The 27,487-nt window shown below is 42.2% G+C and overlaps 1 protein-coding gene across 1 annotated transcript in view; it reads left to right on the top strand.

The window, feature by feature from the left end:
* Positions 1–27,487, top strand: part of LOC140850425 (WASH complex subunit 2-like) — a 68,403-nt gene that overhangs the window by 6,613 nt on the left and 34,303 nt on the right. The window contains 16 exon segments of the mRNA XM_073241152.1: positions 7,167–7,340; positions 9,487–9,580; positions 10,319–10,380; positions 12,417–12,464; positions 14,613–14,736; positions 15,273–15,359; positions 16,628–16,654; positions 16,657–16,750; positions 17,205–17,260; positions 18,280–18,339; positions 18,709–18,882; positions 20,607–20,699; positions 20,702–20,730; positions 21,766–21,852; positions 25,311–25,412; positions 27,003–27,137. Coding sequence (XP_073097253.1) covers positions 7,167–7,340; positions 9,487–9,580; positions 10,319–10,380; positions 12,417–12,464; positions 14,613–14,736; positions 15,273–15,359; positions 16,628–16,654; positions 16,657–16,750; positions 17,205–17,260; positions 18,280–18,339; positions 18,709–18,882; positions 20,607–20,699; positions 20,702–20,730; positions 21,766–21,852; positions 25,311–25,412; positions 27,003–27,137 — 1,446 coding nt within the window.

The following is a 27,487-nucleotide window of genomic DNA, read 5'->3' as shown; positions in this document are numbered from 1 at the left end:
TAGAACACAGAGACGACAAGTAGTGATTCTGTAGCATCTTTCTATGCTGATGGACATCGACTGTAATGGTGTATGTGGTGGGGAGTTGATGATGGGGTAGTCAAGTAAACATAATGTTGTTCATGTAATTGTAGATTAATGATACAAAAAAAAAATAATTGTAATAGAGCCTAGGTCCACAGAGATTTTCTGTAGAAGGCCAGATAGTAAATATTTTAGGTTTTGCCTGCTACAATACTCTCTGTGTCTTCCTCCTTCTTTACCCTCTCGTTCCCTCTTTAAAAAAAAACCGTGTTTATCTTGATGGCTATAGAAAAATAGGTTGCAGGTGGGGCTGTCATCTGTTAGTTCTTGGAAGGCTGTGTTTCCCTATCTATCTGTTAACTGCTTTGACTCTTATTCCTACCAGTATGAAATGACAGCATGGTGAATGCTAGCATAGTCCACACATTGAGTGCCTTCCACGATGTGTTTAATTAGAGGACAGAGAATGTGTAGTGAACAGTTTCTGACTTGACTCAGATTGCAGGGAACTGGTGACTTCGAGAAAGACTTTGTCCTTAAGAGGTTATAGTCTTGACTGGGGTAACATGACAGAGCATGTCGGAGCTACATGGCTGCTGTTCTGGAAGTTCAGATGAGAAGGAGCTCAGTGATGTAAGATAGCAGGGAAAAGCTTCACGGATGAGATGTTAGCTGGGTGAGGAATGATGGGCCAGATTCTAAGGCCATTGCAGCAAGAAAGAGTGCCATGAGCTAAGGCTCAGAGTTGGGTTGTACCTGGTATTTTATGGACTGTGTTAGTGGAAGCTCCTGGACGTCAGGTAAGGGCAATGAAATTGGGAGTGGAGTAGGAGATTCATAAACAGCCCAACGAGTTGAGGGGCAGCAGTTTCTACCTTTTGTTCCTGGGGGCCTCTCATCCTACAGATGCACAACCATTCTTCCTGGTGGCTCTCACGTGCCAGGGCCAAAGCCTACATCAGACGATCTTGACTTTCTAGCACTATGGCAGAAGTTGTACCTGAAAGGAAAGGAGCGACACACAGTAGCAATTCACCGGAGAATTCCGCTTTATTAGGGAAAGGTGCTTGGTTATATAGGAAGGGGCATGAGCTGATTGAGGTGTCACTTCTACGTGGCTGGTGGCTATTGCCTAGGTGCTGGGATTAGAGGGGTGGGGGGTGATTGGGCTTCAGGTGGCGCCGGCGGGAACTGAGGACCCGGAAGAGAAGCCAGAAGTTTGCCATCTTGCTGGTGGGGGCCCTTCATTCCTCCCTTTCTCCTCTATGGGGTCGTGGACGTTGCTTTCTCTCTGACTGCTTCCTGCTGAACGGGGGCGGAGAAGGGAGTGAGGGCTTGAGGATTGGGAGGAAAGGGTTGATAGGACTCCCCACAGTAAGCACGAGTAGATGTGGACTTCTTCAGGTTGTAAATCAATGAAGCTCCCCTGTAACCATAGGTCGAGGACTTGTTGATTCTAATGGTGCCAAGAGGATACGGTTGCCAGAAGCCAGGCTTCTGCGGCTATTGTTTCCAGGAACAGTTTCTAGCGGAGAGAGGGGTCCATCTCAGCGTGTGGTGAGGAGGTTATGTGAGGGTGAGGGATCTTCTGTGGCTAAAAGCTGGTAGTTCCTGAGTAAAAGCTGGTTGAAAGTTTGATTAGAGATTTTACTAACTTGGGATTTGATAAACTTTACAAGGCAAGAAGAGACAGGCAAGGAGAATGATTATTATTGAACCTGCAATGGGCTAAAGCCAGGTAAGGAAAGGGTTTGTTAGTATTGAAGAGAATGGGTTGGAGGAGTAATACTGTGGGTACCGGGAGTTACCCATGTAGTGAATGGCGCAAGACCAGTAGGGACATCTCCTGTAGGTGTCTGGCCATCGCCTCCAACAGGCTTGTTTTTGGTCATAGAGGAAGCAGAGGTAGGGAGAATAAAGGTAGCTGCTAGTGAACACTTCAGTGGAGGGAGGAAAGTAGAGGTATAAAGGCTTGGAGCAGCCTTTCAGAGGGCAGTCTGATGCGGCAATGAGGGCAGTAATTTTTGTTTGATGCTGTGTGTAAGTCTGTCTGACTTTGAATCACCATACAAAGGAGGCTGGGGTGGTGGGGAAGACAATAGGAATGAGGGAAAAAAAGCGAGAGAGAGCGAGGGAGCAGTAAAGGAGAAAAAAGTCATGATTCGGGTATGGATGGCAAAAGGGGTGAACGGGATTTTGGAGGAAAGAGGACAGTAAGGTCAGGAGTCTGGAGGGAGGGAGAGTCTGTAAACTTTTGTAGGTTAAGAGATCCTTTAGGTGATGTGGGGACAGAATGGTAAGGGGCGCCCCGAATGTCAGTTTATGAGCTTCCTTCTGCAAGAGCTGTCCAGTGGCTAATGCCCGTAGGCAGGGGGCCCATCCCCGAACTGTGGGGTCTCATTGCTTGGAAAGATAAGCTACTGGGGCAAAGGATGGGCCATAATGTTGGCCTAGGACTCCTAGAGCTTGACTGGACCTCTCATGAATCTATAATGAGAAGGGCTTCGACAAATCAGGAATGTGGAGAGCTGGAGCTTCCACAAGGTCTCGACGGAGCTTAATGAAGGAGTGTCAGGGTGAGGAGGATAATGGTTCTTCAGGTGGGCCCTTGCTGAGGTCATATAGGGGTCTTGCCAACAGGGAGAAGTTAGGGATCCACGCTCTAAAATACCCAGCCAGGCCTAGAAAGGAAAGGATTTCTGTCTTGGTTTTGGGAACGGGCAGGTCAGAGAGGAGCCGTTTTCTGTAAAAAATCTTGGGAGGAGGGGTCCAGAGGGATAGAATAAAAAAAAAATGCATCCTTGAGATCTAGGACTGAGAAGTGGGAGGCCGAGGCAGGGATCCGCGATAAAAGGGTGTATGGATTTGGAACTAAGGGATGGATAGGGACGACGGCCATGTTGACAAGGTGAAGGTCTTGGACAAGGTGGAAAGATCTGTTGGTTTTTTTTTTAACAGCTAATATGGGGGTATTAAATGGGGAGTGAGTGGGTCTGAGGTAATTTTTGTTTAAGAGATCTTGAATGATGGGTTGAAGGCCTATGAGGGCTGAAGTGGTTAGGGGGTATTGGGCCTGACAGATATACTGAGAGGGGTCACATAATTTGATAGAGGCAGGAGAACATAGAGCCACGGAGGGGCTTGTAATGTCCCAAACTTTGGGATTTACAGGGTGTATGAGGGCGGAACTGGAGCTTTCATTGGGTAGAGGGGGGTCATCGGCTATGAGGGCCATCAGAAAGGGAGTACTGGAGGCTGTGGGAGTAGATATAGTTATGGAAACATAGGGGAGAGAAAGGATGTCCCGTCCTAGTTAAGGGGTGGGACACTGGGGCATAACCAGGAAGGAGTGGGAGAAAGGTATGGGATTGTCTTGGATTGTGCATGAAAAGGGGGTGGGTTTTAATGGGAAAATCTGTTTACCTCCTACCCCAACTATAGGAGTAATGGCAGGCATGGTAGGGCCCCGGTATTCTCGCAAGACTGAGAAGGTGGCTCCTGTATCTAGGAGGAAGGAGATGGGGCGACTGTCTACTGTTAAAAGTAACCCTGGGCTCTTGTTTGGTGATGGAAATGGTCGGGCGAGAAGCCCCTGAGTCCCGTCAATCTTCTTCTGTTAGCCCCACTACGGCGGGCTTAGGATGGGGGTTGTTTGTCCAGCCTCCCCTTCGGGTGGTTGGGCAATCAGACCGCCCTCCCAGTGGCCCTTTTTGTGGCATCTGGGTCATGGGGTGGTAGATCTGGGGGAGGGGCACACCCTTGACCAATGTCCTTCTTTTCCGCACTTGAAACAAGCTTCTGGGGGGGGCTTGTTTGTAGAAGGGCGCCCAGGTTGTGGTTTTATCAGCTGGGCCAACATTTGGAAATTGGCCTGATCAGCCTTTTGTTTACGGCGTTCTTTCTCCTCCTCCCGGTTATGGAAGACTTTAAAGGCCACTGTTAGGATCTCAGTCTGTGAGGTAGCGGGGCCCTGTTCTAACTTTTTGAGTTTAGCTTTAATGTCGGGGTAGCTTTGAGCTAGGAAGTATGTCATAAGGACATGTCTTCCATCAGGCGTTTCTGGGTCCAGGCTGGTATACTGTAAAAGGGCTTGAATGAGTCTGTCTGAGAACTCGGAGTTTCCTCCCTCCTTTGAATTATGTCTTGGAGCTTTTGAAAATTGACTACTTTACGAGCTGCCTTTTTCAGACCTGCTATTAAGCAGCAGGCGAAGATATCTCGAGAGTGGAGACCTATGGCGGTGTTATAATCCCAGTGTGGGTCTTGTTCGGGGACAGCGGTGGGGCTAGGGGGGATAGGTGGGGTCAGTCTTGTGGGTTTCGGTAGCGTGCGTTTGGGCGAAGTCCCAAACTCGTCTACGCTCTTCAGGAAGAAGGGTATTGGCCAGGAGCATGAAAATGTCATGATGTGTGAGGCTGTATGACTGGAGGGTCCATTAAAACTCCCTGATATATGTCGTGGGATCAGTGGAAAGGGATCCTAGGCTCAGGCTTCATCTGCAGTGGGGATGAGGTGGGCGAGGAGATGGTGGTGGAGGAAGGGGGAGGGGCTGTTGTAGGAGAGGAGGGGGAAGGGAGTGAATGGGAGGCTTCTTTCGGGGAGACAGCTTGCAGGCTAGGAGAACTTGGGGGGAGGCGGGAGGAGGCGCGGAGACAAGGAGTGCGGGAGGAGGAGAGGGAAGGGAGTGGACAGGGAGGCTTCTGCGGAGGAGACGGCTTTCAGGCTAGGAGAACTTGGTGGGAGGCGGGAGGAGGAGACGGCTTCGATATAGGGAATCTCCTTCCATTTTTTCAGGCACTGGCAGTAGTTAAAGAGATCGCGAGTGATGTTAGGATCAAGAGTTCCCCCTGCGGGCCATTGGTTGTTATTGTCTAGGGGGTATGTCGGCCAATCTTGGGAGCAGTATTTACGGAGTTTTGGTTTTATATCAGGTGTCAGGGAGAGGGTGGCTAGATACTTGAGCAGGCATTCAAGAGGTGAACTTTCAGGGAGGGATGAGGGGGCTCCCATGACTAAAGGACAGAGAAGGAGACAAACGGGGAGACGAACGGAGATCCTCGGACTGGGAGCAGGCCGCAAGGAGACAAAGGGCATCCCCGATGATCCTTGGTGGTCTGCGGAAACTCGTATACGAGTCGGAATTTCTTAGGAAGTGTGGGTCGTCACTCAGACTTCTCTAAGAACGAGGAACCTACTACTAGGAATTTTTGGCGGAAGGAACGGAAGGAGGATTGGTGGGAAAGGGAGCTTTCTCATCCGCAAAGGAGTCACCTTGTTTATGGCTGTTGGAGGAGGGGCCTGAGGGTCCGCCGCAGCCGTGAAGGCCTGAGGCGGGGAGAGTTCCCTCCTCATCCCCGAGCGTCAGGGCCTTGTCAGACGATCACGGTCAATGGCGCTGTGATAGCTCAGGGAAGAGCAGCCCGCTCCGGGGGAAAACTTACTCAAAGGCCAAAGAGGAGTGGTGAGTGTGAGGAGCCAGCGCTGGAAAAAGAGGACGAGGGCAAGCTGCTGCTGGTGTCGGGGGAAGACGGGGCCCAGTTGGGGTGTCCCATCTCCTGGGTTTTGGCACCAATGAAAGGAAAGGAGCGAAACACAGCAGCAATTCACTGGAGAATTCCGCTTTATTAGGGAAAGATGCTGGGTTATATAGGAAGGGGCATGAGCTGATTGAGGTGTCACTTCTACAGGGCTGGTGGCTATTGGCTAGGTGCTGGGATTAGGGAGGTGAGGGGTGATTGGGCTTCAGGTGGCGCCGGCGGGAACCGAGGACCCAGAAGAGAAGCAGGAGTTTCGCCATCTTATGTGGGGGCCCTTCAGTACCCATTTTTTTCCACTTAGGAAAGCATAGTGGAGTGTGAGATAAGTTTTATTGTGGGAGTAGCATTTAATTGCCTCTAATTTATTCAGAAAATACAATCACTTGAAAAAGTGGTACTTTATCAGTAACTATTACTTATAACATATGAAGCTATGCGACTAGACTAGGAAAGGATATTAGAAACCAGCTATAGTTTTGCCTACTAGCCTTTTTAAAGAAGTTATTTCATTTTTAATAGTACTCAAGGATTTGCTCACTATTTAAATGCAATGGTATCTGGTTACACCAGATCAGTGTTCAATTTTAAAGTGGTAGGTATTTAGGGAATTATTTTTTTAAAGCCATTATATATTTATTTCACAAACATGTTTCACACATGTAAGTACAATGATAGGTATTTAACTAGAACCAAGCATACCAGAGTGGAAAAAAGATGCAGCCAAAACAAAAAAGTCAAATTAGACAGACTTCCATACTAGAGGTAAAGTATAAAATAACTCACAGGGATTTCCCTTTTGGCCCTCGGAAGTATACTATATGGTTTGGTTCTTCCTATAATTATGTTATCAACTTCTAGAATATTTGTGAAGAGTAAAAATGACACAATTTTTTTTCAATATTTCTCACAACTGGTGACACAGTTGAGTGAGGGGACTGTCACTGAGAGCAGCTATGGTAGGAAATGGACACCTGTGGAGTATTTTCAGCAGGTTGGTGATGTCCAGACTTTTGTGGGTGGGAGGCATTGTTCTAAGGTGAGGTAAAGGATAGATGAGAGATGAAACTTTGTTTGAAACAGATTTATAAAATAAGTATAATTCTCTGATGTTTTGCTTTTGTTTTTAACTGTAATTGAAAATGACATCTCTAGCTGAAGTATTTTCTTTTAAAAATTGTCCACTGGACCATTAACCAAGGTTAATGGGATACAGTCTTGGTGAAGCTAAAGGTCTAGGCCCTTCATTCCAACAGCAGGAAGTAAAATGCTGTTTGAGGGCTTATGATGTGCCAGTTCATTGCCAGGTGCCTTTATGTAAGTTATCTGGCTGAACCCCAGCGCAATGGTTGTGCTTCTGTTTTTGAAGATGATGAATCTGGAGCTCTGGTACCTTAGGTAGTTGGACCCATAACCTGAAGTGACAAGCTTGGGATTTAAAACTTACTCCAAAGTCTGTGTTGAGCCATTCAGCAGAACCTGACTTTTGTTAACATTTTTGAGATGTTTATGGGGAGCATTAGTTTAGGCATTAGAAGACAGTCGCAGTATTTTATTAGGGTGGTATCAATTTATTGGAGATCCATACTGAGTAGTAGTTTTTTGTAGGAGAAGACCCGGGAACAGAAAGAAGTGGATTTGATTCCTAAAGTTCAGGAGGGTGTGAACTATGGTTTACAAGTATTGGACAGTACATTTGAGCAACTGGATATAAAAGCAGGAAACTCAGACTCTGAAGAAGATGATGCTAATGAACGGGTGGAACTGATCCTTGAACCAAAGGTAAAGAAAGGTAAAGACATTCAATTCCCTTATTTATATTGTTAACGCCTTTTGTGTTTTTTGGGTACTTTATTTGGACACAGAATTAGGAAGACATGGACCTTGCTTTGAGGAAGTGAGCATGTCATGTAGCAATGTCATGTTGAAAGACACTTGCTTTACTCGAGCATTTACATCGAGTACTTACTAGGTACCAGGCAGGATGCCAAGTATGGAGTACAAAGGTGCAGGACATCGTTCCTATTCTCTTGATGTTTATTGCAGCATTAGCAGATGGCAGGAGAGAAAAGATAGTTATATGAGTCACCACTGTAAGTGCTCTGAGAGCGAACTGACTTCCAGCTGGGGGAAATCAGGGTAAAGATGAGACTTGAACTGGTATTTAAAGGATGAAGAAAGAGGCTCATGACAGGTAGAGATTTTGGGAACCTGAAACTCAGTACCTTGCTCTTAGGGAGACCGTGGAGGTGTGGAAAGACATTTGGGTTGTTCAGTTTTGGCTATTATGTATAAAGCTTCTGTGAGCATTCATGAACAGACTGTTAGCCTAGCAGGTAGTTATTGCTCTCCTGTTGGCAAAGGAGACAATTAGGGCAACATAGAGCCACTCAGTAGTAAACACAAAACGTTGCTGTATTGGTTTTGAGAGTCTTGGTACCCAATGCTTTATGAAGTGAAATATGCCACAAAACCACAAAACATGCCAAAAAATTCTTCTAGAAGTCACTTGTATCTTAGCACACTTTTCTTCCGATTGGAGCTTCCAGTGTTATACCAAGTTGAGGCCAATCTGTTAGCGCTGTACATTTGCTGGCTTGCTTTGCCACTGCAGAGATGTAGAAGTCACCAGGGACCCTAGGAAACATTGCCTGCCAGACATACTACTTCCAAGTCAGACATCACCTTCTCTTTGACAGGAAGATGTGGGAACACCCTCTGAGTCAGTGAAACAGTTAGCCCAATTAGCACTTCGGTTTGTATGCACTAAATTGGTTGCCATTGTGTCTTTAACCTTAACATTAACCTTCCCAGAATTTCTGTTGTGTGAAGCATCAGAATTGTTCTCCCCTGTCCCCCAAGGGTCATTAGGGAGGAGATATGTCCAAAGGTCATGCCTGGTAAAGGAGAAGTTAGCTTTTTCTGTGGCAGGTGGAGATGGGATGTTTTCCTAGGGTGGAGCACTTTCTTGACCATAATCTTTAATGTGTGTGATGGGTGGGGCTCAGAAGTAGAGGACTGAAGTGGACAGATCTCCAACATGTGTCATTGTGTACACAGTCTCCTCCGCTTTATTTGGTTTAATCACCTAGTCTTAATTTACCGAATTTGCTTTACTGAATTACACAGTGTGAACCTCTGGGTGATACTGTTCTCTTTTTGGGGTTATTTTTTCTCCCAGGTAGGTTCTCATCAGTCTTTCGGATGTGTTCCTTTAGCTCACTGTGGGGAGTGCAGGTATCTGCGTAGTTGCCGTTCTGTGCCTTTTCATCCAGCCCTTGCTGTATGTGCTCTGTTCAGCCTTCTTTTTGCTCTGATGTAGCGTGAAAGAGTCCTCCTCGAGTCCCTTGCTGCCTTGTTGGTGACCTGTCTATCCACTCCCCACCCCAACCCCACAAAACCCTGGACATACCTACCCACCTTCTCACAGTCAAATTAAAGCGTTTGAGTTATTCCCTCATTGTGCTTGTCTCCAAATTTAGGACTCTTAACTGATCATTTTCAAGATTGATTTGTGGATTTTTGCTCACCAGTGCTGTTTTTTGGGGAGGCAGGTAGGGTTAGGACTCATCTGAGCAGGTCAGAGCTTAGTTTCTTTCCTTGGTCCTCCTCCTTCCGGACAGGGTATGTGAAGTTGTGCCCCTTCTTTTCTGGTTACTGCTGATGGATGAACTTCTTGTGTGCCTTTGCTGTTTTTGTTACTGTAATTAAGCACTTGAGATTCTGTGTGATTCAACATTACTTTGCCATCTTTACTGATGATTTGACCTTTTTTATATCAGTGGGTTGGGTTTTTTTTTTTTGGACTTTTATTCCTGTGTTTCTTACTCTCCACTTTTATTAAAGTAACTTTTTGAAGTAGTCCGATGGAACAAAATGGAAAACTATTTTTTTATCTATAATGGCTATTTCTTTTCATTACTTACACGATCTATACATTGATCGTCCTTTACCTTATTTAATTGGGTCAAAGCTATTCATGGAGCAGGAAGACGTGGGTCTTGGAGAGTTGTCTAGTGAAGGTACTCTTTTGCACCAAACATTTCTGTTACTTTTAAAATTTATATCTTAATGTATATTTTTAAATAATTTCAAACTTTGCATTAATGTAAAAATAGTACAAACAACTCCCATGTATCCTTCACCCTGATTTACCAGTTGATAACCTATTACATTTTTTTTGTCATTCTCTCTATATATACATAGTACTTTTTTTTAACTGATTTGCAAGACATCATGCCTTATTACCCCAAAATTTCTGTGTATTTTCTAAGAATAAGGACATTCTCTTATATAGTCACAGTGTGTTATTATCAAAGTCAGGAATTTTTACTGGACATAATACTATTAGGTAATCCTTAGTTATATTGAGATTTTGCCAGTTGTCCCAATAATGTCCTCTTATAGTCTCTTTTTTCCTCTGGCTTAGGATCCAATTCATGATCACTCACCGTGTTTAATTGTAAATCTCTCTTAGTCTATTACAGTTGGTATTTTTGAAGAGTATAGACCAGGTTTTTTCTTGGTAATTAATGATAGGTTTTTTTGGTAATTAATTGTCTTGTGGGGAGATACTCTGAGGCTATGTAAATGTTCCACTGCTCACTATAGTGAAGATACTTTTAATTCTAGTTAATGGGTATAGATGGTTTTATCTGAATCTTTGTGATGCTACTGTATGGTGATTTTGGATTTTGAGAAGGAACTCAGGACATTTTCTTATGAATATTGGCAATATCCCTTCTCTTGATTCTAAGCAGAAGGTTCAGTAGGCAGCGATCGTGGCAGTATTGTGGACAGTGACAAAGAGAATAAAGAAGAGGTAAGTGCTGTTTGGTGTCTCCAGGTTATGGTGGGAAGGAAACTTAGGGGGTATTTAGTAGGCTAAGTAAATAACATAGCTGTGAATTAGCAATCTGTTTTCATAAAGCCTTTAACAGTGGTAGTGTCCATATCCTGAAGTTTTTCCTTGGGATTTCCTCTTTGTCTTGTGTGTACACAAAGAAAGAAAACTACTTTAATCCCTTTTACCATTACTTTTTCCCACCTCTGCACCAAGTCCTCTTCATACTTGTATGTCCTGAGGGTGGCAGTTTAGATATTTTGGTGGAATCTCTGCCTGAGGTATGTATAGTCTTTGATTAAGTTCTATATTTGAATAATTCTATGGAAAAACATTCACATTTAAAACTTTTTTACTGTAAAACCTCTAGACCAGAAGAATGCATCCACTTACATTTTAGCTTTGCTTCTGACTCTAGCATGTCCATGGAGTGTAATCTGACTCCTTGCTCTAGGGTCTCAGGGTCTGAGGACCTTGACTATTGTATCTGGAGATGTCCCTTTAGACAACATGTTCATTGCAGAGGGCAGAGAGTTCAAAGGATAGTTCTTGAGTGTGGATTTCTAAAAGGAGACAGTATTGTATGCATGCTTCTCTCTTCTCTTCCCTCTTTCTTTCCACAGTTCCTCTCCATAGCCTTCCTTCCACCCATGCTCCAAACAAAATTCCTTAACAGTAGGAAATAGCCTTTTCCTGAGTAATCTCACTATAGCAAATGGTTACTAGTTGAATCCTTTGCTTTTAGCTGTCAATGCAGCTGTTTACCTAATTGCTGATAGCAAACACTGATGTTTCCTTTTTGGGCCAAATGAAGTCGTTATCTTACCTAGAAGGAATATAGAGAGTGGAGTCCAAAATGTGAAATAAACCAACTTCCGATAATTTAGTTAATGAATGTGCAACTCTTTAAATTGAAAGGCTAGAAATGATACTTCAGGTAGATATGAACAAATTGTTAGAGATACTTAAATTGACCACAAAAATTACACATTTGCCAGGACAACCCTCAGGCATATTGGTAACTAATCTACGGTATCTGCACTTTGATACTTCAGATGACAGTAATCATTACAAAGAGATACAGCACTGATGTGCCCTGGAGACTTAGACCTGATGGAACTTCTGTGCTCTTGAGCAAAGCCTTTATTAATACTGGGGGAGAGGCGTTGTGTATTTTCCTCGGTTCTTGTCCCCTCTGCAACAGAGAATTGAAGGGCAGAGACACAGTCGTGAAACAGAGTAAAAGTTTTATTTTAAAATTACTTAGAAAGTGCAGGTGACCTCAGAGAGAGAGGAGCACCCTGAAAGGTTGGGCAAAGTTAATTACACACTCTCAGTGCGGGCGACCTCAGAGAGAGGAGTGCACTAAAAGGTTGGGGGTTCCCCCTTTTAAGGATTTCAGGAATGTGACAAAGGTGTGGATTTGTTAAGTAGTCTCAAGAATCTTTGATGAGGCATTAAGTTTCTTATCAGTCCTCTAGGTAATTCTGCAAAATTAACTTAACAAGAAATTTACTGCTTTGGTCCCAGACTCCCAGGATAGCAGCTTCCTGATTTGGGAGCACATCAATCAAGACTGTCTGCCCTTCCTCCAAGGTGGTCAGAGTCATTTGTTGTTTGCTAAAGAGTATATTAAGAATTTTTCTTTTTGACTTCCTGGGTTTTTTCAAAATGCAATTTTGACTTTACGGTGGTATCGCTCTGTCATTATCAGGCTGTTTATAGGTGGGCCTTTTAGCAGGCTAGAGTAAATCTTACAATGGCACAATGAAGACACAGGCAGTGCTCAGTTACTTCTCTTTATCTGGGGAATATTCAAACATTCCAGGCCAAGTTGCTTCTGACCTTTTGAGCTCTACCTGATTAACTCATTAACTGAGTCTTTTCTTGCTTTCTAGTTTTAACTGGTTTACTGAGTCCTTTCTAGGGGGCTTTACTGACCTTGTTCTCTTTCCATCCCACTCATATCTATTTTCCTGCCTAACATTAACAACAAAATTCTTTTTCTCCTAAAGGAGTCAGATGAAGATTTTGCCAACCGTAGTGACAACGATCGAAACCGGGTAAGCTTCATGTATTGAAGTGATTTGACTTTGAAATTTACTTGAAATGTAACATACATTCTAAATATATGCTAGAATTAACTTTTGAATGGCTTGTGAGAAAGTAAGCATTTATCCCTGTTTACAACTAATTTTCCTTCAAGCATTTCATGTTTTTAGGCTAAGGCTAAGTACCCCCCACTACATATTTCTCCAGTTTTGCTTGATGTTTTATTTTCTTTTTTCTTAGGAAACAAAAGATTTAAAAAGCAAAATTGAGAAACAGAGCCTCTGAAAGAAGACCCAGGTACCCAAACTGAATTTTCACATGAATCTTCCTCCCCTGTTTAAAAATTGAGATAATAGAGCAGTAATGTTAGGAACACTCAAAAGATGAAAATCTTGTAATCCTACTGCCTTAGCCTAGTTGTCTTAATTTTTGTCTACCTTTCTAAGGAATCGATGAAATATTCTTTTCATAATATGCATAGTTTATTTTCTACTATCATATTTCCTATATACCATAAGGGTTTCCTTGTTATTATCTTTGTAATTTCCTTTGCAAACTTCTGTATTCTAAGAATACTGATGAAATGATGCTGTCATAGTCCCTAAATATGAATGGAAAACAGTTTATTTTGAGGATTTTATTTTTGAGAGAATGCTATATTCAGTATTTTCACACATAAAAACCCTTTGCTTATGTGAACTGTTGCCTTAAGAATAAGGTGGTGTAGAGTTACATTAAAGGCTCTTGATACAATTATCTGGTGGACATTCCAGATTACAGATCATGTGTAATGATTTTCCTACAATCTCATCATCACTGGGATTATGATTTTTGCTACCATAAGATATGTACAGTGGTATACAGTAATCCTCCCTTATCCAGGGATGATATGTTCCAGGACCCCCAGTCTGAATGGGAGAAACTGCAGATAGTACTCAGTATGGTTTCAGGCATAACCCGAAACTGAACCCTAAGGTTTTTTTCCTATACATACATACTTAGAGTAAAGTTTATAAATTAGGCACAATAAGAGAGTAACAACTAATAAAATTGAACAATCATAACCATATACTCTAATGAAAGTTATGTGGATGTGGTCTCTCTCTCAAAATATCTTACTTTACTCTACCTTCTTATGATGATGTGAGGTGGTAAAATGCCTACATGATGAGATGAAGTGAGATGAAAGGCTTAGTTAGGCATTGTGATCTAGCATTAGGCTACTATTGATCTGTTGATTAATGGGAGGATCATCTGTTTCCAGAACATGGTTGACCATGGGTAACTGAAACTGCAAACATGAAACTGGGTAAGGGGGAGACTACTGTATTGAGGTCACCCTAATTTTGCATTTCAGTTTGCTAATTAGGAAATAATTTTTCACAAAGATTTTCAACTATCAAATGAAGGATTTAGAACTTTTTGGTTGGTACTTGTATTTTTTCCAGTTGTATTTACAAATGTTGCTAGTCTCTATAATCTTAATTCTTCTTTAAAGGATATTTATTTCTATGAAATTTACTGCTGAGATTCATAGATTCAGACAGTTTTCAAACAATACAATAAAGTACTTTAGCATAGTGCCTGGTTGTTTATTGATTTAAACATTAAAAAATTTTTTAATGCAAATTATACATGTCAGTGGTTGTTTTTATAAAAGCTAGAACTTAACCATTAAACTTAGTTTGAGCCTTCCAATCCTCATCTTAACACTCTCCAGAGGTGCTGGTGGTGTGATCTGAGAGTATTTCCAAGTGTTTTTCTTTGCTTCTACAAATACAGCTGTGTCCATAGAAATGGTGGAGTGGGCCTGGTGGCACACCGGGTTTCCCATCAGCATTTATCTTCCTCAGTGCTTTGGATGGTCCCTCCGGTTGTTACAGCTTATTACTTTTAACTTCACATTCTTATTAAGATAAAACCCTATTTAGTGTATTCATTTCTCTAGTGATGGACATTGTTAATATTTCAATATTTTGCTTTTCTTGCACTGAAATTTGAGTGTTAACTTGTTCCAGCACATTGACTGCTTCATAACTTGTGCTTTATCATCATCATTTAGCAAGCTGCCTACCATTTTGCCTTCAAAGCGGAATGGCAGTATCTCTTTTCAGCTTGGTGACCTTATCTGATTGTTCTAACTGGTTTTATACTCTTAGCACACTGCACAGATGAGTGATGAAGAGGAGGAGGACGATAGTTGTGACATTTTTGCTGACTCTGAGAAGGAGGAGGAAGATACTGAGGACATTGAAGAAAATACTAGACCTGTAAGAAAGACTGGTATTTGCTATCTCATGCCAAGGTTTTAGAAATGGTACCTAGGCCTCATTTCCTTATTGTCAGTTATGTTTATAACTCTCTCATTTTGCATACTTGTCATTTCATTTACGCTTTTGAAAATAATGGTTGAGGATCCCAGGCTGCTTTACAAGTACTACCTTTTCTTCCAAATGTTAAAATTTTACAAGTCACATCATTCAAAATGCATTCAGTTCCAGAGTTTTAAAACCCTAAAGTCCCTCCTCCCCCCACCCCCAAGTGCTTCATGGAAGCTTTCTTATCTAGCTCTTCGAATATTAAAGTGAAGTATTAACAAGGTAGGGAAATAAGGAGCATCTTCCTTTGAAGGACCACTGAGTTCTGCTTCTTGGTGATCTGTATGGGGTGCATCTGTTTACATTCAGTTAGTTAAACCCTGTTTTCTCATCAGTTCAATTTATTTGCTGTTTTTACATAATTTTGTTAGGTATCTAGAAGTAAACTGTATTAATTTGTATGTCACCAAAAGTGATTATTTTGGTTATTTCTGCTGATAGACAAAAAGTAGACCACATCGTTTGCTGATGAGCTGGCTGCTAGGATCAACGGGGGTGCCTGGAGCCAGAAAGAAGAGGAGCAGATAAGTAAGCCACTGAGATGAGTTAATAGTGGTGGGGAAGTGCAAGACCCTCTGCTGGGCTTCACGGAGGGTAGACTTCTCTGTTTAATTTACCGAGGCATGAGAGCCTTAACCTGTAGTTCTTATTCTTTTTTCGGTTTCTAGACTCTTTGATAACTGAACACTGAGGAACTCTGAAGAAAAATGTACATACGCACATTTTGTATGCAATTTCAGGGGACTGATAGACGTCACCGAAAACCGTGGGGTCCAGATTAAGACTCTCTTGCTTAATATTTACTTTTATCTTTTGACTAAATAAAAATATACTATATAGTATATACTAGTGATTTAAGAGGGTAAAGAGATGTCAGAATAATTCTTCTCAGCAGGTGCAGGTCTGGTATGCACATACCTTAGGATGTAAGCTGAAGCTTTCTGCCTTGGAAAGAGGCACTACTGAGATACAAAGTTGATGTCTTGCTCTAAGATTAGGAGCCATGAGGATGACAGGCCTGTGTGTAACGAAGCACTGGGTAAACACCGAGGGTAGACTGAATATGGTTAAAACTGTGAACTATTCCTCAGGTCTTGTCTCCAGGAGAAGCAAAACCTCAGGAGACAGTAAAAGAGAAGAAAGAAAGAACTCCCTCAGATGGTAGGCCTCTTCCCTCCAGTCTGCTATTTTGGGAGGCACTGAACTCAGGGACATGGTCATTGTAATTCATAAGGTACCTCTATAAGTGCTGACAGATTGGGTCTTTTGCCATTCATATTTCCAAAGCATTTAAAAGCATGCTTTGGGATGCTGGAAGGAGATGTGGGTATGAGGTAGAAATACTGTAGAATCTGACTTATTAGATGTTGTAGCAACCATTAGCCATCTTTCCAGAATTCTTTAGAAATATAGAAACTAGGGATCTCTAGCATTTGTTCTCAGTAAAGAATATGTTAGGTGCTTTTGTAGTAAACAGGAGCATCCACTGTGTTCCTGCTTGTGACTGGTCAGTATATAGATGTCTCTTCATTCTGCCCTTTCTTCAAGTTCTTGGTGGAGTGGGTCTTGAATGGCAATTAAGCCATATATTTACTAGTTTTAAAAAAGAAGTGAATCTAGATGGTGGGAATACCCGTGGAATTCCTCCTGCTCCAGACATTATAGACTTGAGGGTCGGAACCCACAGAGCTTTTTAAGGGATTTGGTGGACTGTTGAATGAGTTTCTGTTGTGAAATGTCTGGCTGCCAATACCCATCTTTATCCCTCCCTGCAAAACTTTCTTTCTGTTTGCTAGATGAAGACGATAACTTCTTTGTGCCCCCAAGCTGACTGATGAAGACTTCTCACCATTTGGCTCCAGAGGCGGCCTGTTCAGTGGAGGGAAGGGACTTTTTGATGGGGAGGAGGAGATGAGTTGGTGGTAAGCAGTGAAGCTCTCCAATGCCTTGTCATGGGTCCGCAGGGAAGAAATGCACTTTGGTCCATTGGCAGGGGAAAAATGGCTTCTTAGTTAGAAGTTGCTTCTACTTTCATATTTTGAGACATTTTAAAGTAAGAATCACTAAGTGATACTCTTTGTGAGGTGGGGAGAGGATGTTGGAGTGTAAGTAGTAAATAATTTACTTGATTAGGCAACTGTTTCTTTTCTTGTCTATCATTCTTCTTCCATGTTTGTATTTAACTCCTGGACAGACCAGATTATTTAAAGTCTGATTTTGCCATAATTTTCACTTTGGAACTGGTTTTCTGGCAGAACAGTAAATATATATCTTTACACTTTACAAAGATCTTTTCTTTAGAAATCCTCAAGTGCAGCTACCATGTCCTGTGCTGTTTTGAAATCTGTGTCGTGTACCTTCTTATGAGCAGAGCGACCTCTTCACGGAAGCGCCTCAGGATCAGGAAGCTCGAGCCTCCATTAGTGCAGGTGAGCTTGGATTGGGGCTGACTCTGCTTCTTCCTGAACAGATTTCCAGAACTGCTTACCTCTCGCCAGGAGATAGAACCCCTGAGGCTGTTCCCAGGCCTTGCTTCTTAGTTAGGCAGGAAGCTGTTGTGTTTGCCTTGTTCTAGTTAAAAGCAGTTCATCTTCACTACACGTTTTGGAAAAAAGCAAAAAGCACCAACTATAGACTCACATCACAGTTTTGCTTCTTTCTTAGAACTCATACAAAGTCAAATGAAAAGTACTCTATAGTGGTGTGGAGGATATTTTATGTAATTGTTTAATTTAAACATTTCTAAAGTTCCATGTAAGTTGGAGATCAGTAAATCCCCAGTCTAGTGTGCATCAGACTCATCTGTGGAGCATACATTAAAAAAGAAACAGCTGGTAATATTTATTCTATTAGTTCTGTGGTAGTTCTGGTGAATTGAGAATTAGTTCTTTTAAGTGACCTTACCTCCCCAGGCCATGAGTCGTCAGATTTTGTACTTGCTTTGATGCTGGCTGACTTGACTGTTCTGCAGGCCATGCTCTCCACTTTCTGGCACCAGTAAGTTGCCTCGTTTCCCTCTTTCCTGTTAACTGTCTTCATTTTTTTCACTGATGTCTCAGATTTGTAGCTGCTCTCTTTTACCTGCTCATTCTCATCAAATCAGAATAGATAGAGTTGATTGAGGAGCCTGCTTGCGCATACCCCACTTCCCACATCTATGCTCTGCACCTTCCTTGGACTCCCCTGCAAACCGCACTGCTATTGTTGATCAGAGTCAGAGTGATCTTGCATGGGAATCACAGATTAAATTGTATTAGGACTAAGAAAAAACTCATGACATCAGTAGAGAAGACTAAGTAAGCTAAGGAATTTTTAAATGGCTCTACAGGAAAAATTTGTTTGAACAGGTCTCCTGTTAGCTATGTATTGTGTTGTACATATTTCAGGCAAGTGCATTTAACAAGTCATTTTTCTGTTGAAATGATTTTCTTTTTCTTTCTCATCTTAGCATCTCCATCCTCGATACCTGCAATGAAAATCCCAGCAGGAGCTGTTTCAGTATTTTCAGGTATCAAACTTAGAGTTTGTTTTTTAAAACCGTCTAAGTGTGTTGGGTCATTTTTAAAGTTTCGTTAGCTAAGGCGTGGCTTGAGAGCATGAGGAGCTTCCAAGGGCATCTGACAGCCTACAGAAAGAGCTTGTTTACTGACATTAGTTCATATTCTCTTAGAAACCAGTGGCCTTGGACTTTTTAGTGTTCCACTGACCAGGTGATTCTGTAGCATAGAAGGATAGGGGCTATTGGGTTGTTTTAATGGTTTTATGGATGAACCAAAACAAAGTTCTTGGTGGGTGATACTGGTTTTTTTTTCTGTAAAGTCAGGAGGCCCACCCACACTGGCTCACATTTGTGACTGTCCTTTCTCTCCACCCACAGGGGACACCAATGTGTTTGGTGCCACCTCTGCTCCGTCACTGAAGGAACCCCAGAAGCACGAGCAGCCTACCGCAGGGCAAAGCCCGTACCTCGCAGCTCCCACTGGCCTCTTCGATGACACTGATGATGACGACACCTTTTTTGCGGCATCATCTAGCAAGTCTTCTATGACAGGTACCTGCTCCTGCCTCTTTTTTGGGAATGTAGCCAGAAGAAGAATGTCAACCTAAAGAGGACAGAACGCTCCTCTGGTTCTGTACCTTGTGCAGTGCAGAACCCCTCCTGGCTCAGAGCAGTCTCATCTCCACCTAAATAATTACGGTGCCCTGGAGGTGTCTGTTTTATGAGCCAATCTTTTTTGCTTTGGAAACCAATCACTAGGATTCTTTCTTTTAGAGAGCTGAAATCTGTTCCCTTGTAATGTCTGCTGCTCAAAGTTTCTAGTTCTGACCTTTGGAATTACAGGAAAGTGTTCATCACACTTTGTTCTGGCAGCCCTTAGTAAAATATATGAGCAGAATGTCACATGCTAGCTGTTCTCTGTGCCAGAACAGAAAGCCCAGGTAACCTTGACCTTTTCTTAATATGACAAGGTTTCCAGCCCCTTGGTCCCTGTGGCACTCTCCTCTCTTCTCACGGTTAAGTCAGTGTGTTCATAAAAGTCACTCTTCTAAACCAGATGTTCTTTCATGTGCGGGTGACTCTCCCAGGACTCTTGGCAAAATTCAGATTCAGTGGGTGTGGGTTGGTACTGGGAATTCTATGTTCTGACGAGTTCCCTGGTGGGCAGAGATTGCTGCTCTGTGGATGGCACTTGGAAGAGTAAGGCTTGGGTCCATTGGGTGCTTTTCCCTGAAAAAGGTAGACCACTAATGTGCACAGGATTTCCAGCAACCTGAGAAAAGTTGGACGAGATGGAACAGGATGCACTGAGAGGCAGGCGTGGGAAGGAAGGACAGAAGCAAACATGAGGGAAATAATACCTCATTATTTTAGAAAGAGTATAAGCACAGACATAATAGAGGCAGATAGATATAGGCCGACAAGATGAGATGATAGTAAATAAAGGCAATAGTGCATCTCTTGGCCTGGAGCTTTTCATTTAGTGGATATCATTGAGAACTGATTAGGAATCACAAATAAGTTGACAGTTGTTCCTCTTGTGGAACTTTAATGAGTCCTTGTCCTCGTTTCAGTGCCACACTCCTCACTTGGTGCAACAGTGCTATGGTAGTTAAAGGTTGGGAACTGCCCAGTATTTCATCAGAAGGTAAACTGTGGTCCCTCCACTCTGAAATTCTGTGAAGCTATTACAAAGGATGAAGCCTATAATTTTGGCATGGGAACATTCCCCATGTGCATTAAGTGGAGAATGCAAATTATCTTACCATTTATAGCCTTACTTATAAATAACTAAAGTTAATACATTAGTATATCCTTTGGGTAAGTTAAAAGCATGTATACCAAACTTTCCCTGATGGCCACCATGTTTGGATGGGCAGGTAGAGCTACAGGGGTGTTTTCAGAATTTGCTTTTATGTGCCTTTTGTACAGTTTGACTTTAAAAAAAACTGGACAACCCTCACGTCTCAGAGTCCTAGAGCTGTTACTCTCAAATGGTATTTTTCACTTACAGGTGTCTCTTTGCCTTTTAAGCCAGTCCAAGCTACTCGTAAGGATGGCGTGGGAGCCAGATGATTAAGCAGTCTGTCCCGTGTTTCATTTGAGCTGCTGTTGTGGTCTTTGAAAAATTCCAGTTTAGTTTCACATAATATTTTTCAAGCTTGTCACAAAATAACACACTTTTCTGTTTATTGTTTGAGAAGAGTTTTTTGTTTGGATTTTGTGGAGGCATTTTTGACCTTCATGTAATTTTATGCTGGCGTGTCTTTCTAAAGACAAAGTCACATCCATTGCCAATATCTTTGATGATGAGGAAGGATATCTGTTCAAAGAAAAAGCAGCGGCTTTGCCAGAAGCCACTGTGAATCAGGTGAACACCAAGCAAGAGCAAAAAAAAGGGTAAGTGTGTGGGAAGACTAAACACAGGAGTATTTATTTGGGGCATCTTTTAATTCATTTGGAACTCAGAGGGAAGTATTGTTTCCTTTTGTGTGTATAATGTTCAAACACAGAAAATTGAAAGAAAACTACAGTGAGTGCCCACAGAACTACCACTCAGGCTCAGTAGTTGTATTTTGCTTGCTCATTGGTTTTCCCCTCCATTGATAGCATTTGTCTGACCATGTTTGGGGGGTGCAAAAGAATGCTTTTTTAATTCTTTCATTTCTTCACGTTTATAGGCTGGCATTCTCCTCCTCCTCTACCACTCTTTTAATATCACTGTAGGAATAGGATCATGGGTTTTCCATTCAGCCAACATTCTAGAGTCCATGAGTGTCATCATCTTTTTTCTGTGCTAAATGCCCTGGATTTGGCCAGTGGGATGTGTCTGCCTTTGTCTTTAAGCTCTTCTGGCTGCTCTCCCTTCCCTTGCTGCCCTGCACAGCTTGATCTTTCTAAAGCAAATCTTGTGTCCTGTCCTGTCCATGATACCCTGACCTTCTCGCTGCCAGCCACCTAGCTCTCAACACTCACACCCTGGCAGGATCCTAGGGCTGTCCACCCTTGCTGACTTCAGTCACGTGTGTCCCATTTTTGGCCATTTGTGTGTCAGGTGGGCGGTCTCTCCAACTTTCTTATCCACCTGATGTACCCACCCCCTGCTTTACCTTAGTTTTCTCTTCTCACACACAGCTTCCCCTGCTGAGGATGTTCTTGCTTGTACCATCTCCCAAGTCCAGGCCTTTTCTGTCCTAATGAACTATTTCTTCTCTCTTTCCTATATACCAATCTTTAAATTCTTTCTTATGATACTTGTCCTTTTGTATTATTCTTTATACAAACTTGATACATGTCCATAGTATCTCCTTTGCCCTGGTGCATGGCCTGGTGCCTTATCCTAGCAGAGACTGCCTACATTTTCTAAATGAATGATTGAATGTACCCTTGTTTTCAGGTGTCTTGTTTAACTCTCTTTTTTTTTTTCCTTCAAAGATTGCCATATCTTCCAGCAAAAATCTCAAGCTCTCATCAGAAACAGAGACTCAAAAAGGCTTATTTTCAGATGAGGAGGACTCTGATGTAAGGAATTTTTTTTCTTAGTTCTGGGAATTAGTCCTTTGATACGACATTAGAAACTATTTCTGAATCAGGATTTTGTCAGTAGAGATGCAAGACTTTATTAAAGACTTTAGTTCCTTCTTTGAAAATAATGTCTTGAACACCTGGCCTTTAGAAATCATTATGTATGCAGTACTTCTCACTGTTGGGTTTGAATCCAGTTTATGTCCTAGGAGGAAAACATTCTGCTCAGGATGTTCAAATTTAAGGCTGTTTGTTGACCCACAGTGCAGTGAGGTGCTTGTATCAGAATGGAAATCAGCACACTACTTCCTTTTTCAGTAGCACTAAATAGCAGGTTTAGTGACATATATTTCAGCATAGCCTTTTCTCTTGTAACCAGTGTTGGTTTGTGGGCTGGCATCTGCCTGAAGTACCCTTCCAGTGGAACAGTACCGGTTTCCAAAAGTGTCACTGCCTTGTCTGACTCCCACAGGCCCACATCCCTTTGGAGATAATTTTCAGCTAGGTTTTTAGGGGTTTGAAGCCCTATCTGAGAAGGTAGTGGGCAATAATAAGTCCCATGCACAGAAAGATATGTGGACGTGGCAGAAGTTTACCTGTAATTTCAAGAAGCCGTGAACTCTGGGTTAAGCTTTCTGGTTACATTGCACTAACAGCCAGGATGAACACACAGCTCTTCGGAAGCAGAGTGATTGCCATTGATGTAAATAAAGCTTTTTGAGGCTTATTTTTTTATTACAGCCAGTGTACAGAAGATAGGAATTAAAAAGTCCACTTAAGGCAAACTCGTGACACGTGAGCACTGCAAACTGGGACCTCAGACTCTGGTCTTAACCCACACTCTCACTTCCTCATCATTAAACACACCTGCACTTTGGGGTCTTTGCCCCTCTCCTCCTATCCCTCCCTCTGGAAATACACTTAGCAGAATCTGGATGGCTTGCTACTTCACATTTTTCCACTGCCCTATGATGTCGCGACCCTTCAGGGACCGAAGCAACACGCCCAAGGTCTTGATTCTTCTCTAGGCTTTATTGTCTAATCTCTCGTGGTGGTTACAGCAGTTGTTGGGAAGCTCCTCTCCCTACCGGCGGGCTCCCTTATATTCAGTCACCCAACCAATCCGGGACACTATCATGCGTGACCTTTAAGCGGATAGGTGTCACGCGTCACTCTAAGCGGGCAGCACGAGCTGTGCACGGGTACGGAAGTCTGCTGGGCCAATCCCCAACAGGGAAGAGGGGAAAGGGTGATGAGCAGGAAGCAGGCGCCATCTTTAGGGCGTTGTCCAGCTAGAGTGGGGCTCAGCCTCTGCCGGGCCCCCACACTATGAGGCTTCCCCCGATGACCCTTTGCATGATAGCAAGCCTGCCAGCACACACCGCGGCGCACTGCTTAGCCCATTCTTCTGCTTTATTGTTCGCCACATTATGTACTGCCACATGACACGTCATTTCAGCATGCTCATTGTCGCCGTACTTGTTCATTGCCTCGGCTAGAATAAGCTCTGTGAGGGCAAGATGTTACATCTAGACTGGTGCTTGGCACCTGGTAAGTCATCAAGTAGTATTCAACTATATTAAAACAAACATGCACCAATTTCAGACTTAAAAGGTGTTTCAGCTAGTTATTACTGTGAAATAATACACCAGAACTTATAGGCTTAAAAAAAACAGTAAGTTTTACTACCTTTTATGGTTCTAGAAGGGCTCAGCTAAGCAGTTTTTTAGTTAGGGTCTCTCATACGTTCCAGTCTGGAGGTGGCCAGGCTGAGTCGTCTCATCCACATGTCTGGTGCCTGCATAGGAAAGACTCAAACAGCTGGGACTCTTGGGGCACCCAGTTTGTCTCTCTGTGGTCTCCCAGCATGGCAGCTTCGGGAAAGCTGTATTCTCACGTGGTGGCCCAGGGCTTCAAAGTAAGATTCCCACATTAGCTGCACAGAAGCTGTATTGCTTTCTGTAACCCAGCCTCGGAAGTGAGCGTTATCATTGCTGCCACACTCTGTGGTCACAGCCATCACAAAAAGCCTGCTATGGTCCAAGGGCAGGCAGCACAGACTTCACCTCATCATGGGTAGAGTGTAAAAGAATTTGCAGACAGGTTTTAATACCATCACCAAAGGCTTTCTCCCATGAGTATTATCATAGATTGTTTTTTTTTTATGCTGTTAGAGTACTTAGTCAAGAAGAAGTAAAACAATGCAGTCTAGGAGAGAAAACTTTAGACAAGGGTTGATTTTATTTTTTTGTACTCCTGCCTCTGTATCTCAAGTGTGGAGCTAAAACTTGCTCTGTGAAATAATTTTGGAAACTTGTTTGAGGTAATGGAAAAGCCTTTTTTTATTACACCAAAGAAGACTAATGTCAAAGGTCCAAAACCATGAGGTTAAATTTGTTTTGTTTGTTTATTATTCATTCATTCACTTTTTAAAGCAGTAGAACCCTTTTCCTAAGTGAACTCTTGCCAATGTGTAAAATGCAGGAGAAGCATGAGAAGCCTGGAGTCCGCCCGTGTGACCTCTTACACCTGAACAGGCCCATGAAACTCCACGAGGCCCAGGCAAAAAACCACTGGGCTGAAAGGAGCTCTTTTCAATTAATGAATTCATTAGGTCTGTATTTAAAGAGTAGACTGAATCCATAGTAAGAAATATTTTCCAAAGAAGACTTATAAATTATGTTCTTATCCTAGTTAATTGTCTGGCTCTTGTGTATTTAAGTTTTTCTTCTGGAGGGAATAGTCCTATTTTTGTTTCTGATTCATGGAGCTAAATTTGCAGATCTTTCTTTGCTTTATAGGTTGATTCTTTATAGCATTTTGAAAAATCAGTCTACCAGGTCTTTCTCTACTTTGCAACATCTCCTAGCTATAGTTCAAGCAAAAATATCAAATATTTTAAAATAAAAATTTTTTTTGGTTTGAAAGAAATAGCATACTCTCATAAAAGGACAGAGGAGTGTTAGTAAAACAGAGTTGTAACATCCAGTATTTTGGGAATGTAGCCTCTATTTCTGTTACTGAATTTAATATCTTTGTAGACAAAGAAAAGGAAGTCATTCTCATTCTTTTTAGTCTGATAGGAGATTGACTGGAAAATTTCCTCCACCTTAAGCCATCCAAGTGGGAATGTAGAAAACTCTGAGTCCCAGTGAGACCCTCTGGAGTTCATGTGGGTCTCTCCCTTCTCATACAGAAGTATTTCTGTTGCATACAGCCGGAAGCATGGTCCTCAAGGTCTGTCTCAGCCAGCTTCTCTCTTTTTTTAATTTTATTTTAAAAAGGGAAGAGTTTTATTAGGGAAAGTAAAGGACCTAAGCTTGAACCTACCAGCATCCCTCTTTGACAGGGACCTAGACCTGGCCATTATGTCATAGTCTTTAGTTTCATATCTGACTGGTACTCTAAAAACCAATACATCTTGCTAACTGAGAACTTTAATCTTGACCCAACAGGATTTGTTTTCTTCTCAAAATGTGAGTAAGCCAAAAGATGCATCTCTCCTGCCCAGCAAACCCCCAATGTCAGCCTCGTTTTTCGATGATGAAAATGAAGAGGTAAACTGTTACTGCAACAGAAGATCATCAAGTTTCTGATAAATAGAAAACCACTGCTGATGTAGCTTTATAGCCAGAGGCTCACTCAGTAGGGCAAGGTGATAGAGAAGCAGGCACGCTGTCCGAGGCTTATATAACAAAAATATCTTGGGTTTATTTCTTAAGTTCTTTAACTTAAGTGACTCTTCTTAGGTTCTGTTGACTGTGCAGTGGTTCTGTTGACTGTGCAGTGGGCAGGACATTAAATTCTTGACCCAGATATCATTTTTGAAATCTGCCTTTAAGAGGATAAAAAGAATACTTTATAATTCTCTTAAACCCAGTGATACAAGAATGTCTTGGTAAAGTGGGAGTGGAGTGGAGAAGGTTATATCTCACCTTGCTTTTCTTTCCACCGTGAATGAGAGCAAAGTGGGGGAAAGAAATCAGGAAGAAGACAAAACAGACCTTCCCTCCGTGCAGCGTTGTGCAGTCGCTTAGCTCATGGGCTTTGCGTCAGACCCCTGTGTGCATATCCCAGCTCTTCCACTTGGAATTTAGGGACCTTGGACAAGCAACTTCACTTTTCTGAATCTCATATGGTGTAGTAATATATAGGATTTTGTGACAGCTTAAACAGCTGATGTACAGTGTTTTGGGCACAGAGCCTGGCACTAGTAGATGCAGAGTAAATGTTAGCTCCTATCATTAGTATCCTCATTGGATGCCACTTCATTTTCTCATGGCCTTTCCTACCTTCCCACACTCTTCTTAAAGCCTGCCTTTTTTTGAATCTTTACATTTCATGACTACTCACCTAGGATATTGTTAAAGAGTGTTTCTCTAACTTGGGCTCAGGCCCTGTGATGATTTTGGTTCCATTACCTTAATGAAAGTACCTTAAAAGGTACTTTTGGAGTGCTTGACTATACAATTATTGACAAATGCCATTGAACCTATTAGAAGCAGCTCTTTAGTAGGCTAGTGATGTTATTTAGTAAACTACTTCATCAGTTTATATTGTCTCTTTAAAATTAACCAGAAACACAGTCATGCCTTTCTTCTGTTCCAGGTGTGGGTCTTTATTTTAAATACATGTAAGGGATTAGAGAAAGCTCTTTATTTCTCTTCTTCTGTCTGTTGCTCCAGTTTCTAATTCATAGAAAGAATGGTGCAAGTTGCTGTCTGCTGCAGGGGCCTGTGGGGCTCTGCTGCCCACGTAGGCTGCAGGTCCTCCCTACAGAGTCTAGAGGGCCCGCCCCAGCAGGTCTGGGTGGGACCAGGCTTCCTCCCATTTCTTTGAGCCGGTCTCCCACATTACCATCCCTCCCCCACAAGTGTTCTACCTTTGAGTTCTAAGGTATCTGTTTACCTTCTGTGGATAGAGTATACAGTTAGAAGACTGTAGACTATTGTTATGGGATTATACATGAGAGAAGTGGGATTTATAAGAATTTTGTGATACTCCCCCTGCCCCCTGCAAGAGATGTTACGTGTATTCTGTACCTGACTAGAAACTTAAAACAATCTGATCTGAGAGACTGTCTTAGACCCTTAGTTTCATGTGTATGAAGTTTTAAGTGTATGAACATTTTGCCATTTGTTTTTTAGGATAATCTTTTTGGGACTACAGCTGGTAAGAAACAGACATCATCTCTACTAACTCAGAGTCAAGAGAAATCAAAATCCTCTGAGCCCTCTAGAAAAAAAGCATCTGCCTTATTTTTCAGCAGTGATGATGAGGAGGTGGGTTGAAAGTTTCTCCTAGAAAAGAGGAAGAGATAGTTTGATGGGATTTAGGAGTTAAAGCTATCCAAACATTTTCTTTTTCTATCTTTTTTTATATCTAGTGAAGTTCAGTCACCAAAGACTTGTATGTTCACAGGACTTGTTTTTTTGTAGAAAGGTACTTAATATACTAACTTAAAAGATTAATCTTTTCAAAATGGTTAGGAATAAAATATGTCCCTGAAATTGTAATATATGCTAATCAAATGAGTTAGGCCTTATTTTAACTTGTTAAATGATCACTGTGTTTAGTTAAGAACTATAGCTAGATGTAGGTGTATGCTTTTGCAAGTTGAACTCCTTTTTTG

The sequence above is a fragment of the Manis javanica genome, chromosome 7, assembly GCF_040802235.1.
Source record: "Manis javanica isolate MJ-LG chromosome 7, MJ_LKY, whole genome shotgun sequence".
In the NCBI taxonomy this organism is placed as follows: domain Eukaryota; kingdom Metazoa; phylum Chordata; class Mammalia; order Pholidota; family Manidae; genus Manis; species Manis javanica.
The sequence above is the reverse complement of the archived record's forward strand: the minus strand, read 5'-3'. Positions and strand labels throughout refer to the sequence as shown.